General features: G+C 36.9%; 1 protein-coding gene across 2 annotated transcripts in view; it reads left to right on the top strand.

Annotated features, from left to right (window-relative positions):
* Positions 1-18,446, top strand: part of LOC127440187 (versican core protein-like) — a 51,912-nt gene extending 33,466 nt beyond the window's left edge. For both annotated transcript variants that reach the window (XM_051696647.1, XM_051696646.1), the window contains 5 exons: positions 2,994-3,152; positions 3,602-3,684; positions 11,016-11,160; positions 14,134-14,313; positions 16,783-18,446. In XM_051696647.1, the coding sequence (XP_051552607.1) occupies positions 2,994-3,152; positions 3,602-3,684; positions 11,016-11,160; positions 14,134-14,313; positions 16,783-16,931 (716 nt within the window). In that variant the 3' untranslated portion in view covers positions 16,932-18,446. The remainder of the gene's footprint in view (positions 1-2,993; positions 3,153-3,601; positions 3,685-11,015; positions 11,161-14,133; positions 14,314-16,782) is intronic.
* Positions 18,447-18,859: the final 413 nt, after the last annotated feature.

Here is an 18,859-nt window from a genome sequence, read left to right as displayed (position 1 = left end):
TATTATTTTCTTAAGCTTATGTTGGTTAAACAATATTACCAGTTGAGAATAACATTTTTATAAATGACACATCCTAGGTTAAGGGAACAAATTGGTATTACAATAACGACATGTCAGTGTTAACAAAATGTCAGTGAAAAAATTTAATTAAAAGTTCAAAGTGCCTGTGTGGCTCAGCATGGCAATACAAACCACCAGCTTGCTTCTGTATACTATTATATTCCATTCAAGTCAAGTAAACATTTCTGCTTTAAAAAATACAGTATTACTGTACTATAACTAAAATGGGCCTAAAAACCAAACAATAATTGATTAAATATGATAATTTTACGTAGAAAGTGAATATAAACATTTACATTCAAATTGTTAACAAGTTCCTAAATTGCACTACTATATTTTATTCATTGTAAGTCGCATTTCTGTTTACTTTTGCCTGCAAGATTTCATCTCGGGGTGCGCAGAGAAACGGGTCTTTTTTTCTTTTTTTGTCAGAAACCATTACATTCTGATGAGGGAAGTATTTTTAAATTTTCTTAAGTATGTGTAGCATTCTTGTAACTAATGGCTAAAGCATTTCTAAAAGACTAGAGGCCGTTCAGACCAACGCAGTGCTACAAACCCAGATAGCACACGTATATCTCAGAGATGTCTGTTTTAGATCTCTTCATCTGGAAAGTATCAAACATCTGTTAAACATCTTAAAAATATCAGCTTTACAATCATTCTATATCATAAACGTCTCAAAGACATTTGCAAAATGTCTTATTGACATCCGAGACATACTTACTGACATGCGTCTTATAGATGTATTGCAAAAAAGCAAACAACATAAAATAGACGTCTTCCAGATGTAAACACACACATCAAATAGACGTCTGGGTGTTATACATGTGCTATCAGGGAAAAGAGTATAACACAGGTGTCTTGAGACATGTTTTTAACAGTTGATGTTCTTTTCAACTTGACCAAAGAACTTAAAAGGAAGTGGTGCTCCTGCATGAGATGCCAAAAACACAGCGATACGTAATGCAGTGGTCAAAGACATCCGTTTAGCATGTTTACATAGAAAAACAACTGAAAAACAGCATGCGTGGATGCAACAACTCCTTTGGTGTGAACAGCCCCTTATTAACAAGACACAGCACCAATGGAAGTTTCTCAAAGTTACCTTTCAATAAAGCAGTCTTTTGTTCACTGTAGGTAAATATTCACTTTATCCAACGATTAGTTTGTTTTCCATTTTCTAAAATATCTTGATGCTGTTTTAGTGAGTGAGAAGCTGCTGCAAATTATTCAGTGAGATAGCAGTCCAAACTAATCGGACTGAATAGCCAATCGATTTAGACCTTTTTGCTAATGTGTTTGGCCAATTTGCTGAAAAGAACTGACTCAATAGAATGATTTATTCGTGAATCGGGCATTAGTTCTGATTTTACACAGCAGACTGAAATGCAGAACAAATGTCAAGATCTCTGATATTGTCAGTCAAAAATGTTTGTCAGATAAATTTAAGCTTTCACTGTATATTTTTTTAAAAGAGACTCGACTGGACTCGGTGTTAAGTCCGAGTCAACACTTGTTTGACTATGAGTCAAGACCGAGTCAAATTGCTCACGATTCCATGACAAGAAAAAGACCATGAAATTATGGTCTTGGACTCGGACTCGGAATCTAGACTGAGTCTGGGCTCGAGCACTACAACACTGGACTACTGCATTATTGTACCCACACTACACAGAAATATCCAGAAAAAACAACAAGATACTGAATACTACGATACGAAATAGCATCTAAGATCATTTAAGGAATATTTTGTGATTTGTCAAGTCATAAATCAACTTTGGATTATGTATTTACATCTTTGATATTGAACTTTTAATAATGCTAATACGTTTAAAGTGATAGTTCACCCAGACATGACTTTTTATGACTTATAATGTTGTATGTACTGTAGTGACACTGTAACAGTTCAAGGATGGGCAAGGAGGAGGCAGGAACCGGCTGAACAGTAAACGTAAGGTTTAATGTAAAACTCAACTTAAAACAACATAAAACATAAGACAAACAGACACACACAACGCGGCCACATGCGTCTCTCTCTCTCTGTTTAACCGCCGTCTCTGGCTGCCCCTTATCTCGCTCTCCCGCTGATCAACTGATTCAGCACCAGCCGTGCTCTGGCCACACCCTCCTCCTCGTCACAGACATGTTTTGACCTGACTCTTGTTTCTCCTATCTTTTAAACTGCAGAAGGTTTAGAGATCCCCCCAATTAGTGGTTCTGTCAGGGCAAGTCTGCTCTAATCACAGTTATTTCAAACAAGCAATCAAAGCTATCAGCCTGACTTAGAGCAGTGCAGGGCTGGTCCACTTACAGTCAGTGTGACTGATAAGAAACATCATTTGCAAATTTAAACTCTGCATATATCTTTAATGTTGATACTGTTTGAACTATACCAGCCATCGTTAACAGAACAAATAGCCCACTTCTGTGTCAATATGCTTTGAAGTCCTCCAAAAGGGTTAAAGCCATATAGATGGCTATTTGTTTTACAACCTCCTTTACTACAATACCTTCCCCTGAACAATGCCTTATAAAGCACTTTAATCCTCTCCACACCCCAAAAGCATTGTTATGCTGAATGAACTGGCTACCTGGTACTGTATGATGGATGAATGGGAGTTATAACTTATTCCCTCAGATCCAGTTTGAGTGTGAATCATTCTCACTTGAAAATAAAGTCCAGCTATCCTGCCCCTGAACAAATTGTATTTGTATTTTTTTTTATTGATAACAGCAGACTCACAGCAGAATTTGTAAGACCAAAGCTAAAAAAAAAAATTTTTATGAACATTAACATACATTAAACCACATGCATTTTTTTTTTTTTTTTTTCATTTTTAGCAACAGCATTATCTCAGTTTCAGTGTCTCAGTTTAATTTTCAAGTGTAGTATGTCAACAGTAATGCACACATGCATGCTTTTTTCACAGACACTGAAACATGCAACTATGGCTGGCACAAGTTCCAGGGCCACTGCTACAAATACTTTCCTCATCGCCGTAACTGGGACACAGCCGAACATGAGTGTCGTCTACAGGGTGCACACCTTGCTAGTATCCTGTCCCATGATGAGCAGCAATACATCAACCGTGAGTATCCAGTGAATCAAGTTATGGTCATTACTCTAATTTACGCCTCCAGTTATATATCCATACAAGCTGACTATAGTTATTTACGAGGAAGAATAATTTTGATAATAGTAGATGTGTGTAATTAAACATACTAGATGGTGTTTTTTATATTTCGTACCACAAAGATGCCTGAGTTTTATATAGTTTTTACAGTGCCATCCAGGGTTTATTCTTTCAAAGAATCAAATAGAGGATTCTGCAAAGCAGTAAAGGAAGTAACAGAGACTGTAGAGTTAAAAGAGAGTTAAGTTTATAACCACATAGGGCCAAATAAATCCCTAGCCCTAGATATAGGAAAAGTGATGTACTGTATAATAAAAAAAAAAAAAAAAGTCTGACATTTTTAACACTTATAAAGAGTTCCTTATATGGCTGAGGAATTTACCTGTGTCTTTCTCCTCTTGTAGGCCTCAGCCAAGACTATCAGTGGATTGGTCTGAATGATAAAATGTTTGAGAATGATTTCCGGTGGACGGATGGTAGTGTTGTGGTAAGATAATTCTTCAAAACTTACACATTCAGCTTCTCAAAACATATTTTCCAAAAATGTGAAGGACACTAAATGGCAACAAAACTACAACAGCACTTTCCTAAACACCTGTTTGTCACCACACATGGGGTAATAGTCTCCCTCACTTTGGGTAAAAGGCCCCCGGGAGTGTGTGTGTGTGTGTGTGTGTGTGTGTGTGTGTGTGTGTGTGCGTGTGCGTGTGCGTGTGCGTGTGCGTGTGCGTGTGCGGTGGGGGGGGGGGGGCGTATTTTAATATAGTGTAGATACCAGGGGCAAAAGTTATAGGGTGCAATTTGTCAACTTTAAAACATTTTAAGACAGCAAGGTGCTTTTTAATGCTTATTCAAAATAACCATTTCAGAAAAGGGTGCATAATTAATTTCAATCACATTTGACATTTCATCACATCTCAAGGATTCTATAAACAAGTGAATCTCCATTTAGTTTGGATCAGTAAATGTGAGCCCACTTCGAACATTCTTCATATCAAATCTATTCCCTCCACTTACGAAAAACCATGTGTTTTATAAAGCAACAAGGGGGCTTTTTACCACAAATATCATCCTTTCACTTATTAGACATGTTTTATTTATTTATATATTTGTATTCATATAATAACCTTAAACAAAATTGAAAATGACAAATACGTATTTTGTCTCAAAATATATTTCATGGATTTTGATTAGCTATATAAATTTGCAATATTTAAAAAATTCTTAAATATTAGATCAAATTGCCTCACAATCAACCTTTAGACATCACAAGTGATGATCTCATGGAACAGGAAAATTTTGAATTGCATAGTTACAAACAGGTGTTTAGGAAATTGCTGTGGTAGTTTTTGTTGCTATTTAGTGTTTTGGGAGAAAATAAAATCAAAGGAGCCTTTTACCCCAGGGAGCCTTTAGCCCTACTGTACCCTATTATCAAATAATATATAATGTAGATCTTGTGTTTATTGGTATTTTACATGATGTTTGAAGGACACATCATGTTCTTTGGAGACATTTGCATCTTATCTTTGAAAAACTATTCATTAAAAAGGATTTTTAGCTGGTGTGTAAAAATACAGTCAATATGTTTACATGCACAGTTATAATTGGGCTACAGCAAGTCTTTGCGTAGTTGAGCTAGAGTCTTAATCTGTCTGTCCAATTATACATGATGCAATGTGTATTTGAAGGAAGAACGTCTGTTGAGGAAGTTGAAGCAAGTCAACTCTTTCTTCCGGAGCATGTGCACAATGCTGAAGCCAGCTGTGGTCTGATTAATTCTATACTGTACATGCTGGACAAAGCCAAGCTACAATTGCATTATCTAGGTCTGTTAGTTTGACTTAGTAAAAATTGGACTCAAATAATTTCAGCTGGAAAGACAAATTATTGTTTTAGTCTGACTGAAATCTATTTTTTTATGTGCTGACTGACAGACAATAGGACACACATGCTCCCTGGTTGTTCTCATGTGTTCCTCCATTGAACAAGAAAAAGGCAAATTACACCTTGAAGTCATTTGGTTCTGACTGGGCTTTAACTTCAAAGATAAAAACAACACTTTGGGGGGAAGCACTAGAAAAGTCCTTGAAGGCAGAAGATAAGAGTTTTCATATGTGGAAGTACTCTCAGGGCTGAAGTATAAAATGAGTGAAGAAGGGGAGAGGAAGCTGACAGGTGTGGACAGGCAATGGAAGAGAAAGGATGAGCAGCACTTGGGGCGAGGTGCACTAGAGATAATCCAGGTCTAATATGAGCGTGTGTCTGTGACCAAATGGCTATAAACACTCATACCCACTGGAGTTTGCAACCACTATTGTCTTCTGTATACAGACGCGTTCCTGTATTTGGGGGAGTTTATGCTTGTGTTCATATACTTAAGTATGTGCAATGGGAGTTGTCCAGAGGGACAAAAATTGCAATACTTCAGTTGTTAAGCAGAAAATGCACATTCCTTTTGCTAGATTATAATAACAGGACATGTTGTTGGGCAAAGCGTGCTTTGAGCACAGAATAACTTCCACGGGGTTGCATGAGAGATTGCAACCACATAGACCCCACTCAAAAATGGTGTTTCATGCCACACTGCTCAGCTGACATATCCTCTAAATTTGGCATTTACACTCACCAAGCACTTTATTAGGAATACTATGGTCCTAATAAAGTGCCCAACGTGGTCTTCTGCTATTGTAGCCCATACGCCTCAAGGTTTGTCATGTTGTGCATTCTGAGATCACATTTTTCCCCATTCTGATGGTTGATGTGAATATTAACTGAAGCTCCTGGCCCGTATCGGCATAATTTTATGCATTGCACTGCCGCCACACAATTGGCTGATTAGATATGGCTGATCACATGAATAATGGGGCTTTTCCACTGCATGGTATGGCTTGACTCGACTGGACTCTGCTTGCTTTTTGGGGGTTTCCACTGTGGATAGTACCTGGTACTTTTTTAGTACCACCACGGTCGAGGTTCCAAGCGAGCCGAGCCGATACTAAATGTGACGTCAAAACCCTGCAGATCACTGATTGGTCAGAAAGAATCGTCACTACCAGCATCACTGGATTTGCGACATGGGACATCAACCTACTAGTTTTAAAGTTAGCAACAGCGATGGCAGTATCATTTGTTAACGCGACTTTCGAATTGTAAAAGAAATGGCTGTGCGCAAAACCACGCCGTGGTCAATAAACGAGGTGCAGACGTTCCTCTCATTAGTAGCCAAGGAGAGGATCAAAACGAGAGCTGGATGGGGTGATGCAACTATGACGATCAGCCTATAATCCCACCCACGTTGAGGCTGCACTAAACTGCAGTGGAAAAGCAAGCTCAGAAAAGTAAAGCAAGCAGAGTTGAGTCAAGTCGAACTGTAACGTGCAGTGGAAAAGTGCCATAAGTAGGTGTACAACAGTGGTGTGTGGTGGACTTTTGAAATGAGGAGGCAGAGTGCCATCTCAAGTTTTTTTTTTTTCAATGTAAATTCCTATTTAAATTCTAGTTGACATTTACATAGCTTTCAGGTTAAACCCATACAAATCTGACATATGAGATTTCACAACATATGGTATAAAAAAAGTAGGCCTACATAAAAATATATAATGTAAAAAAGTCACATACTTGCTCAAAAATGCATATAAATAAAAACATATGAACAAAATAACGAAATACTAAAATTGCCTGTTGTCCTACATGTAACACATATTTTCCTTAAGTCAGAGTTTATTATCATCTAATTTGAAAAGGCTAAGTACATATATGCCCAAACAAAATGAACTATTATATGTTAGTTGCCATATATCTGATTTATGTGCTTGAAGGCTTATGAAATACCTTTTAACTTACACAATAAATAATATGAAATACTTATATTTTTGTAAGTTCACATTAACACTGTTTATTAAATCAAGTCAAATCAAAGACTTGATCAAGTGTATGCATTGTATTATAATTATTATTTTTACATTGCTTAAAAAATACCTACAGGAATACAGCAACAAGCATATTTCATGAACATTTCCTGTTTTTATGTACATATCCCTGTTCGTCTATTCTTTTTTTTTGTCACCTACTCCTTGGTAAACAGCGCAGGTTTCATGAAGGCACGAACTGCCACATTTAAGAGCAAGCGCTCAAGGGGCTCACAAGCACACCATTTCATGTTTCAAGTCATTTCAAGTTCATTTTCATTTGGATGTGACCAAAAGTGCTGTTGTCCATGTCGATTAGTGGTTGTTTTCTGTGCAAATAGTTTCACCGCTTACTTCAGTTTGTCCCAGTTCATAGCAATCTGCGGAGACAAGCATGAAAGGTGGGGTTTATCGCATTGATTGACTGACAGCATATTAGATGAATCAGCGCTAATCTAATCTGAGCCAATGTCTATATTCGGTGGTTACCTCCCTCACATTCATGCAACTCTTTAGGCGCTCAGTGTTATTGCAATGAGCTGAAGGGAGGCTTGAGAGACGCTGACTCCAACTGAAACTTTATCCACTGGGTGTCGCTGTTTGTCAGAGTGACTTTAGAAATATGACTGCTGCACACATTGTCTGAGCTCACAACTCGCAATATTTATTTGTTTTATTTATGTACAGCTGTTTATTTTTTTCACCCAAATTTTTGAGGAAACACCTTCTCCCTTGCCTACTCCCTGGAAATGCTAGTGGTGTACAGGTGTTCATAGTTCTAATTTCAAAATTAGATATCCTGGATAAAAACATCACAGTTAGACATTAAAATTAAGTTTGAAGTAATATTATTACCCTTAAAGTAATACACTGTCAGAGTTATACACAACAGAGTAAGAGTCTGAGCTGTAGTCCAACACAGGATCTGGAAAAGTTCCTCAATAGTTTAAGGCTATTTAGAAATATCAGCTCAAGCCCACTGCAGTGTGTTTATCTTTGTTGGGTTTATTAGTTCCTTTCTTCATAGGTTGGTCTTTTTCTGTTGCTGTTTACTCTCTGAGTGCAGATAAAGATGGCAGATGTCATCATACCTGGGCCATGTGGGGCTCTGGGATAGAATAGTTAGGCAAAAAGAGGATGTAGAGAAAAAAGTTTGTCTGGTTGGTTTGGCTGGTTATGGAATATTGGTGTGTTACCCTGGCATGAAATGGTTAACTGGTTAATAGCCCTGGTTAGACTGTTTTGAACTGGGTGGGTTCCATGTAGTGTTGGGGAGGGGGTGTGGGGGAGATAGGCTTGTGGCAGCATGTTGACTGTAAAACAATTAAAGTTTTTAATTAAAGCATATCCACCTAATTTTGCAATGCAGAAGTAAGCAAGCGGCTGCATTTCTGGAAAGTGTGACAAAGTTCCGCTGTCTTTGACAGTAAATAACCAGAAGGATAATAAGACCAGAATTTAGTGATATGGGCTTATAAACAAGAGTTTAACTAGAGTAACTAGATAATTCAGTTGTTGCTGTGTGTTTTATTGAAGAGGCGATAATAAAATTCTTACTTTACAGAGAGCGTGACGATGCAGGTTTTTAATGTCTGCATGTAAACATCTATTCATATTTATCTGCAAATCCTCCAATGTTGCCTTTTTTATTTATTCATTTATTTCAAAAGGCGATCAGCGCCTGATCTCACATTCATTTTGTCTGTGCAGCAGTGTGTGATGAAACGATGGCAAAATGTGATGAACAGTAAAACTATTTGCGCTACAAACCAATTTGTTTTAAAAAATAATAATTAATGATAATAATATGATAAAATATATTGCAAGATGCAATATAAAGCAACATAATGTAGTATTTTGTTGTGGCTAAAATAGCTGGCAGTGGCTTATACCGGAAGAGGTCTACATTCAGAGTGGATAATGGCAGTGCCCTTGTCACGCTGAAAAATAAGGTGGATAGGCAAGGGCGTAGATTCCAGGGGGGACGGGGGGGGAGGTAACCACCCCACCAATAATCAAAACAAGCAAGTTCCACCCCCAATATTTATACATGTAAATATATAAACATATATATATACATGTTTCCCCAATGTTCATGCCAAATCTACGCCATTGTGAAAAGGGTTATGACAATTACAATGTCAGGTAAAACAATGTCCAGTCAATCTAACTGTGTTCATCTGGAGTAAATGCACATGTAATGCTCTCATTGATGAAAAATATTGATGTTACTGATGGCCTTGTGAATGAATCATCTCATGTACACCCAACTTCTGGAGTTTTAGATCTATAACATGGTAGACATTACAGGTTGTTATTTTATTGCACACTTACCAGTCATACAATTCCTGGCCAAAAAAAAAAAAAAAAAAAAAAAAAAAAAGTCGTAGTTTGGATTTAAGGCAGTGTTATGATCTGGGGTTGCTTCAGGTCTAGGTTCAGCAACATTATGTGGCAATAAATGAAGTCAGCTGACTACCTGAATGTACTGAATGACCAGGTTATCCCCTCAATGGATGTTTTCTTCCCTGACGGCACGGGCATATTCCAGGATGAAAATACCAAGATTCATCAGGCTCAAATTGTGAAAGAGTGGTTCAGGGTGCATGAGGAATCATTTTCACACATGAATTAGCCACCACAGAGTTCTGACCTTAACCCCATTGAAAGTCTTTGGGATGTGCTGGAGGAGACTTTACGGACTGGTTCGACTCTCCTGTCGTATATACAAGATTTCGGCCAAAAATTAATGCAACTCTGGATGGAAATAAATGTTGTGGCATTGCATAATGTTGTCGAAACAATGCCAGGACAAATGCGTGCTGTAATCAAAGCTAAAGGCGGTCCAACTAAATATTAGAGTATGCAACTTTTTTTTTTTTTGGTCAGGCAGTGTATTTTACATTATTGTGAGTGTGTACAGATGAAAGAAAATAGGACATAAATCATCTAGTGTTGCGTAAGCTACTCAACAATGTAAATACCAACTAATCTACAGAATTAGTAAAACTAAAACCGAAAAGCTGAAAGCCATACTTTAGAGAAAATAGCTAGTTACACTACTGGACACATGCCATGGCAAACATAGCTTGCTTCACTTAAGCTACTTCATATTATTTATAAATTTGAAAAGTTAACACAGATAGTTATATGCAATTTTATCTAACACTAGAAAACAAAAACATTGCCGAAAAGTGGTACAAAAAAATATACTGTCAATTATTGTGTTAACTGATATTACCATGGTACAGTTATTGTAGCCTATCATATGTTAATTCAAGGGTATTTTATCAACTGATATACCTTGGTACTGAACTACCAACTTCAATTCAAGACTGTATTTTCATGGTACTCCAAGTTTCTTAAAAGAATACTGTAGTACTACCATGGTACATGTAAAGAGAATAAATGGCACATCATGGTACTTTTTTGTGAACTGTTTTCATACACTTTTGGGCTGGAATGCGTTTACCTGAAAATTTGGTGGCATGACCTCGATAAATCAAATATGACCACTAAATCAAATATTTGTTTTGGAGTATGCTGTGAGACTGAGTTGCAAGTAAGCTCCTCCAAACTATTGCATGGTGATGTATGGAGATAGCACCCCCTACTGGATGGTGACTTTATTATTGTATTGACTTCATTCAAAATCGTTCTGAACACATGATGGATTTAGTAATTCACACAATGAACTACAAATGTTCAATATATTGAACACATAATATGTCAGTTATATGAACACAGAGTTACCAAGTATACATTTAAATGGTGCAGCCATGATTAAAGTGTCAAATTAATTTTATGCCACAGCAAACTATCCAAGAATATACTCTTATAACACAATATGTATGTTTTATTTTTACATACTAACACTTTCAGCTATATTCATAATCTTCTCCTACAGCAATACGAGAACTGGAGACCGAGCCAGCCGGACAGTTTCTTCTCCTCTGGGGAGGACTGTGTGGTAATGATCTGGCATGAGGACGGTCAGTGGAATGATGTACCCTGCAACTACTACCTTACCTTCACCTGCAAGAAAGGCACAGGTGAGCTTTCAGCACCTGGATGAGGAACATTTATAGAAAAATGGGTCGTGCATAGTTAGTATGACATTTATCTTCAGTCTAAAATCCCCCAATGGTATTTAGACAAAACAGTTCATTTTTATAGCTGGAAGTTTTTTATTAGATCCTTTAAAGTCGGTATGAAATGAAAATGCACCCTATCTATTTTCTAAATGCATGTTATTGATCTTATTGTGAATGATTCATCCATGCATATGTTTTATTTTTTTTATATTTTTTTGACCTCGTAATCTTTAATAAAAATGTCATAACTCGATCTTCCGGTGAAACGACTTCTCTCTGGTAATGTATGCAGGACTTCTCCAATCATTTAGTCCACTTAAACCCTACCCCTTTCTTATAAATACCACAACCTGGGGCCTGGGTAGCTCAGCAAGTAAAGACGCTGACTACCACACCTAGAGTCGCAAGTTCAAATCCAGGGTGTGCTGAGTGACTCCAGTCAGGCTTCCTAAGCAACCAATTGGCCTGGTTGCTAGGGTGGGTAGAGTCACGGTGGTTAGCCTCCTTGTGGTTGATATAATGTGGTTCTTGCTCTCGGTGGGGCGAGTGGTGTGTTGTGCGTGGATGCTGTGGAGAATAGAGTGAAGCCTCCACATGCGCTAGATCTCTGCGGAAACATGCTCAACAAGCCACGTGATAAGATGTGCAGATTGACGGTCTCAGATGCAGAAGCAACTGAGATTCATCCTCCGCCACCTGGATTGAGGCGAGTCACTACGCCACCACGAGGACCTAGAGTGCATTGGGAATTGGGCATGCCAAATTGGGGAGAAAAAGGGGAGAAAATCCAAAAAAGAAATAAAAAAGAAATAAATACCACAACCTTGCATAAAGTTGAATGAAGCATCAGTTGCATGTTGGTAAAGATGGCAAGGTGTATTTTCATCTGTTTTCCTTCAAAACTATTGTTCCTTAACCAAACTTCCTTGGTTATGGGTCAACTGGCTTGAATTTACATTTCGAATGAGGATGAATAATGGCGAATTTGCGGTTGTGTTCGAGACATTTCACGCCTGAATTGCTGAGGTGATCACTAATGAATACAACACTTCGGATGCCTCTAGAGCATGGGTCGGCAACCTATGGCAACCTAAATTAAACCTGGAAATAAAGTGTTGGGATTTTGCAGGTGCGATTAACTGAAAAGGGCTAAATAGTTGATCGGCTTGTGATGCGTGAATGGCTTGCAGGTGCAGCGTGAGTCTCATCACACTTTAAAACTGTTTAGCTTCCCATTCATCTGATGAAAAAACACTGTGTGATCATGAGGAAGGATTACATCAAGATGTAGATTGGAATGCAGGTGCAAAAAATGTCATATAAATAAAATAGCCTGCTCCTCTCTTGCTGTTGCTTTCGTGCTAGTAATTAAATGATTACAGTGACATAATATAAGAAATATTTAAGATTCCACACAATTTTGTGATCAGTCATCAAATAAGCAAATTTGTGACATTAACTTTGTTAACTCATAACACAAAAGGACAGGTTTTCTTTCATTAAAGCACTTTAGATGCTCTGTGAAAATTCACATGCAGGATCATGATTATATCATAATCATCGATTTTTGTACAGAATTTTCACTCAAACCATTTAATATCATTTGTAATGAAAAAATTAGAAAAATGCTATATAGAAACATTTTCACAAGGGGAAAATCGCACACATTTGCATGTGTTTTTGGCACAGCCATTGACCAGGAAAATAAAAAATGGCACTCTATATCAAAAATGTTGCTGACCCCTGCTCTAGAGTTTATTTATATTTTTTAATGCAGTTACCTTGGGATGCACAGCACAAGAAAGTATTTTATTTTTCCTTTATATTTAGCCTAATGTACTGTGATTCAAAACATTATGGTTATCTTTTACTCACTCGTTTTTCAACGGCTCAGCCTCATCGTAAGCAAAGACCGCAATGTGCTTGTACATTTATGTTGTCAGTTTCATCTTTAATGTGTTGAAATCGCTGCTCAATTTCACCGATAACCGGCTCTGACTCGAGCAGCACGGTAGTAGGGGTGTGTGTTTCCACTGCAAACTCACATTCAGATCTGCCTCTGTTCCATTATGCAACACCCATATTTTCACAATCCAATCAACAACCAATGGATAAACTCAAATCCCAGCCCCACATTTTTGTCTTGTTCGATAAGCTTTTTCACTTGGAAATATGTCACAATATGGAAGTCGGTCGCAACTTCCGTTTTATGCCGACTTTAAACTTTGGATGATTGCACCCAAGATGCAGTGGAGTTTAAAAAGTCTGAGCCAGCTTGTGGAAGAAGTTTTTTTTTTTATGTATTTATTTAATTTTGTTTATTAAATGATATTATCTGCATAACATTTTGACTGAAATGTTGGTTTAAAAAAATTTCAGAATTTCTTAGTATTTGGTATGTCCTCCTTTTTCTTTTATGACAGCGTGCATTCAAGCTGGCATGAACTCCACAAGTTTGTGCAAAACGTGATGATCCATGTTATCCCAGCATGATTTGAGAATGTTCCAAAGAGCATCTTGTGTGCTTCAATGGAAACAAGGAAATCTGGCCTTTCTTATAAAAAAGTTAACAAGGTCAATTTTACAAATATGCTTATTTGATTTATGACCTAGAAATAGTGCAGAATCTTAAATATTTTTAATGTATGTTACGTCATCATTTTTTTTTTTTTTTTTTTTTTTTTTTTTTTTTATAATAATACTTACTTTCTGTTTATTTCCAGATTTGAATCAGATTTTGAATTCTAGATTTTCAGTGTTGACGTTTAAACCCCACTGTATATCCATGGCAGTTGATATATTAAACTGATTCAAAGTAGTTGTTTCTTATTTGTCTGAAATGCTTTAACTGTTGGTAAAATTTAAAATGTGGTTATGTTTCAAATTCTGTACTCCGTTACTAATGGTTCTTCCTCTTGTCATTCTTAACAGTGTCCTGCAGTCAGCCTCCTCTTGTCCATAATGCGCGCACATTTGGGCTGCGTCCACGCTATGAGATCAACTCCCTGATCAGGTACCAGTGCGTAGACGGCTTCATCCAAAGACATGTTCCGACCATTCGCTGCAGAGGAGATGGCTCATGGGATTTACCCAGGATTTCCTGCATGAGTCGTAAGTATTTATGAAAATACTACACAATCCTACAAAAGAAAAGTTTATTTTACAGTATGTGTACTTTCAGTATACTTACAGTGTACTTACCCAAGAAAGTACTGAGTAATATTAGGTACAGTTGTGCTCAAAAGTTTGCATACCCTTGGAGAATTGGTAATATATGTACCATTTTTAAAGAAAACATAAGTGAGCAGAAAAAACACATTTCTTTTATTTCTTATGGGATTCATATTCAACTGTAGGTTATAACAGAATGGCACAATCATAAAACAAAACGTGGCAACAATGAAAAAAATGAAATGACCCCTGTTCAAAAGTCTGCATACCCTTAGTTCTTAATACTGTGTATTGCCCCCTTTAGCATCAATGACAGCGTGCAGTCTTTTGTAATAGTTGTCTATGAGGCCCCAAATTCTTGCAGGTGGTATAGCTGCCCATTCGTCTTGGCAAAATGCCTCCAGGTCTTGCAAAGTCTTTGGTCGTCTTACATGAACCGCACGTTTGAGATCTCCCCAGAGTGGCTCGATGATATTAAGGTCAGGAGACTGTGATGGTCACTCCAGAACCTCCACCTTTTTCTGCTGTAACCACTGGAGAGTCAACTTGGCCTTGTGCTTAGGGTCATTGTCATGTTGGAAAGTCCAAGAGCGTCCCATGCGCAGCTTTCGTGCAGAAGAATGCAAATTGTCTGCCAGTATTTTTTGATAACATGCTACATTCATCTTGCCATCAATTTTCACAAGATTCCCCATGACTTTAGAGCTCACACACCCCCAAAACATCAGTAAGCCACCACCATGCTTCACAGTGGGGATGGTATACTTTTCACTATAGGCCTTGTTGACCCCTCTCCAAACATAGCTCTATTTTGGTCTCGTCACTCCAAATAACAGTGTGCCAGAAGCTATGAGGCGTGTCAAGGTGTTGTCGGGCTTTTTTGTGGCATTGGCGCTGTAAAGGCTTCTTTCTGGCAACTCGACTATGCAGGTCATTTTTGTTCAAGTATCGTCATATTGTGCTCCTTAAAACAACCACACCGTCTTTTTCCAGAGCAGCCTGTATTTCTCCTGAGGTTACCTGTGGGTTTTAATTTGTATCCTGAACAATTCTTCTGGCAGTTGTGGCTGAAATCTTTCTGACCTTGGCTTGGTATCAAGAGATCCCTGAATTTTCCACTTCTTAATAAGTGATTGACTGGCATTTTCAAGGCTTTGGATATCTTTTTATATCCTTTTCCATCTTTATACAGTTCCATTACCTTGTTACGCAGGTCTTTTGACAGTTCTTTTCTGCTTCCCATGGCTCAGTATCTAGCCTGCTCAGTGCATCTACGTGAGAGCAAACAAACTCATTGACTGTTTATACGCAGACACTAATTGCAATTTAAAAAGCCACAGGTGTGGGAAATTAACCTTTAATTGCCATTTAAACCTGAGCGTGTCACCTTGTGTGTCTGAAACAAGGCGAAACATTCATGGGTATGTAAACTTAGTCAGGGCCATTTGGGTGATTTCTGTTATCATTATGATTTAAAAAGGAACCAAACAACTATGTGATAATAAATGGCTTCATATGATCACTATCCTTAAATAAAAGACATGATTTTTGCATGATCAGACATATTTTCAAATTCAATGCCAAAATTTCACAATTTCTGCCAGGGTATGCAAACTTTTGAGCACAACTGTAACTACATGTACTTAATATGGGTTATGGTTAGGGCTGGGGTTAGATTTAGGGTTAGTACCTAGTAAATAGTAGTGTAGTTGTTGTAATTATTTAGTATGTAAAATTAGAATAGTGCTGTAAAATAAAGTGCTATCGAAAAGTTTAATGAAGAAACAACCCTAACAGAGGTTTGAATGATCATTCTGACCAACATATTTTAAAGAATATTATTTGTGGCTCCATAATAGTTCATAATAAATTGATACCTGTGCAACTGGAATATAATTATACATGCAACATACAGCACAGGTCTTCAACATAAGAGTCCCCCTAGGGGGTCTTTGGTGGTACTGCGGTGGTCTGCCAATTAGTGTTTGATCTCATTTTATTTATTTTTTTTAGATAATCATAACATGCATAACAAAATGTTTTGTTAACTTAAACCAAAACTAAAATGAAGAGGCTAATGTTTCATTGTCCCTCCCAATGTTCAAGCGTATGGCTCTGAACATCATTAATGGTTATTTCAATGGCTTTGCAGGTATGTAAATGAATACAGTATAGTACTATGAATGTTATTATTAGTATAGTATAGTATAGTATAGTATAGTATAGTATAGTATACAATGTAATAGTGTCCCTGGTATGTCACTCTATCTTCAAAGGGATTCTTGGCCAGAAACATTTTGAATACCACTGATAAAGAGGTTAACTGTTTGAAATTTGACATAAAATGTTTGTATTCTGATTATTTATATGGGTTATTTATAATGTAATGAACCTGTATTTCCTTTCCAGCCTCTGACTTCCAGAGAACATATACAAAAAGATATCAGACATATGGAGTTTTTCACAGCCATCGAAGGAGGTCTGAAGAAAAGTATGTTGACATACCCAGACGACACCATCGCCATGGTGTAAAAGTCAATTGGACACAGCATCAGTAACACAGCCCTAATGCAAGGGCACTCCTAACGTGTTTTGATTGCATGTGGTGGTCCTGCCTGATGGCTGAAAGATTATCAAGAGGACAAGAAACAAATGTCAACATTGAGTGGAATATCACTGGAACCATAGTGTGCCTTTTTTCAGTATTTTTAGGGATTTTTTTAAAGAGATGGTTTTGCCAGAACTACATACAGGACACATTCACTTGGCCTCTGAAAAAGCAAAAAGACTATCTGACATACCCTCCACCATACCCTTTCTGCTTACTTGGGAATACATAGTGCCTTCATAAACTGTTACCCAATATCCATATACAAATGCAAATGAGCTTTAATAGTGCAATTAGTACCGAAATATTGTAAACTTTGCTCTTTGAATCTGATTCATGGCCTTCTACATTTCTGATACACACTTTGCCATATGATTCTTTTCACAGCAGGTCCACACAAATGTTCTGCTGCTTACTAAACAAAAGAGAAATCATATATATGAATCTGAAAGAATATATTTAGAGAGAGGGAGGAAGAGAGGGAGCAATGGCTCATGTGGAGTCGGCACAGTTTTTTTTTTTTTTTTTTTGTGCTGGAAAAATGCCAATAATAATAATACTGTATCCAATGCAGTGGATTGTTTTAATATCGTAAAGTTAACACAAAATATCTCAATATACCTTGACTTAAAAGAACATTTAGATGGGTCACAAATGAAAAGCCATGTTGATTTTAGATTATTTATATGTCTCTGTTCTATGTCTCTTTCAAGTGTTTACAATGAGTATCCTGTTTCACTTACTTTTTTCCCACAATTATATATATATATATATATATATATATATATATATATATATATATATATATATACTGTATATATAAAAACTTAAGTATTACAAACCACTTCAGCCTTGATGTTTTTCTTGGAAAATTTAAAACTACTTTAAAGAGAATATACTTGAGAATGTACTTTAAAGAGAATGCCTTTTTACCAAGATGCCTTTAGCCTATAATTTATTCCTTGAGCTGTTCTTTGTCTTCTTGTTGTTATACTAAAAAACAACATGCAGAAAATGAACTGCACATTGTCAGAATTCAATATATTACTACAGAGGGCAGTTTATGTCAATAGCTGTTGTTGATGTGACTAATATAAGAAATACGGAACTAACAGATTTGAGATGTGGATTTCATTATGACATTTGGGGCACACTGATGGACCAAAAGAAGAGGATTCAAATTAACAGCTTTAACTCGCAGCAATTTGTTGTTTCGTGACTTAATAATGACGCTCATCCATTTGTTTAGTCCCAAGCATTTGTTCTTTAAAATGTTTTTGATTGTGTGTTGTCTTGTGTCAGTTGCTTTTTGAAAGTGCACATATCTTTTTATATTTAAAGTATAACTTGTTTATTGTAAAATATGATTGTCTAGAATGTTTGTTAAAAAAGAAAAACATGTAAGGAATGTGCTCTATGCTTTTGATGTGTCACCATAGATGCAAATAAAGTTTATTATATTGTACTTGCATTCCTGGTCTTTTTCTCTTCTAAATTGGAGTAAAGTTTTGGTTTCTGTGGAGGGGAAAAAAAAAGGCTTAATAATGCACCAAATATGGACACTGTGAGGCATGTTAGTATTGTTCATACAATGTCAGTGGAACCTTTTTCATTGAAATACAAATGTAATATAATAGCAATAAAATACAGTGTAATTTATTCATGTAACAGTGTAGGTACAAAACTGCACTGGTATGTACCATTTTAATGATTTTTAGTGAAAGCAAGTTATACAGTTCATCAGCAGCAATGCCTAAAAAGGACCACCAGATGGTGTAAGTTCACCAAAAGGACATTCAAAAATTCTGCCAGTTGTACGGGTTTGATATACAGTACAGTGCATCCGGAAAGTATTCACAGCGCTTCACTTTTTCCACA

The sequence above is a fragment of the Myxocyprinus asiaticus genome, chromosome 4, assembly GCF_019703515.2.
Source record: "Myxocyprinus asiaticus isolate MX2 ecotype Aquarium Trade chromosome 4, UBuf_Myxa_2, whole genome shotgun sequence".
NCBI lineage: Eukaryota > Metazoa > Chordata > Actinopteri > Cypriniformes > Catostomidae > Myxocyprinus > Myxocyprinus asiaticus.
The sequence above is the reverse complement of the archived record's forward strand: the minus strand, read 5'-3'. Positions and strand labels throughout refer to the sequence as shown.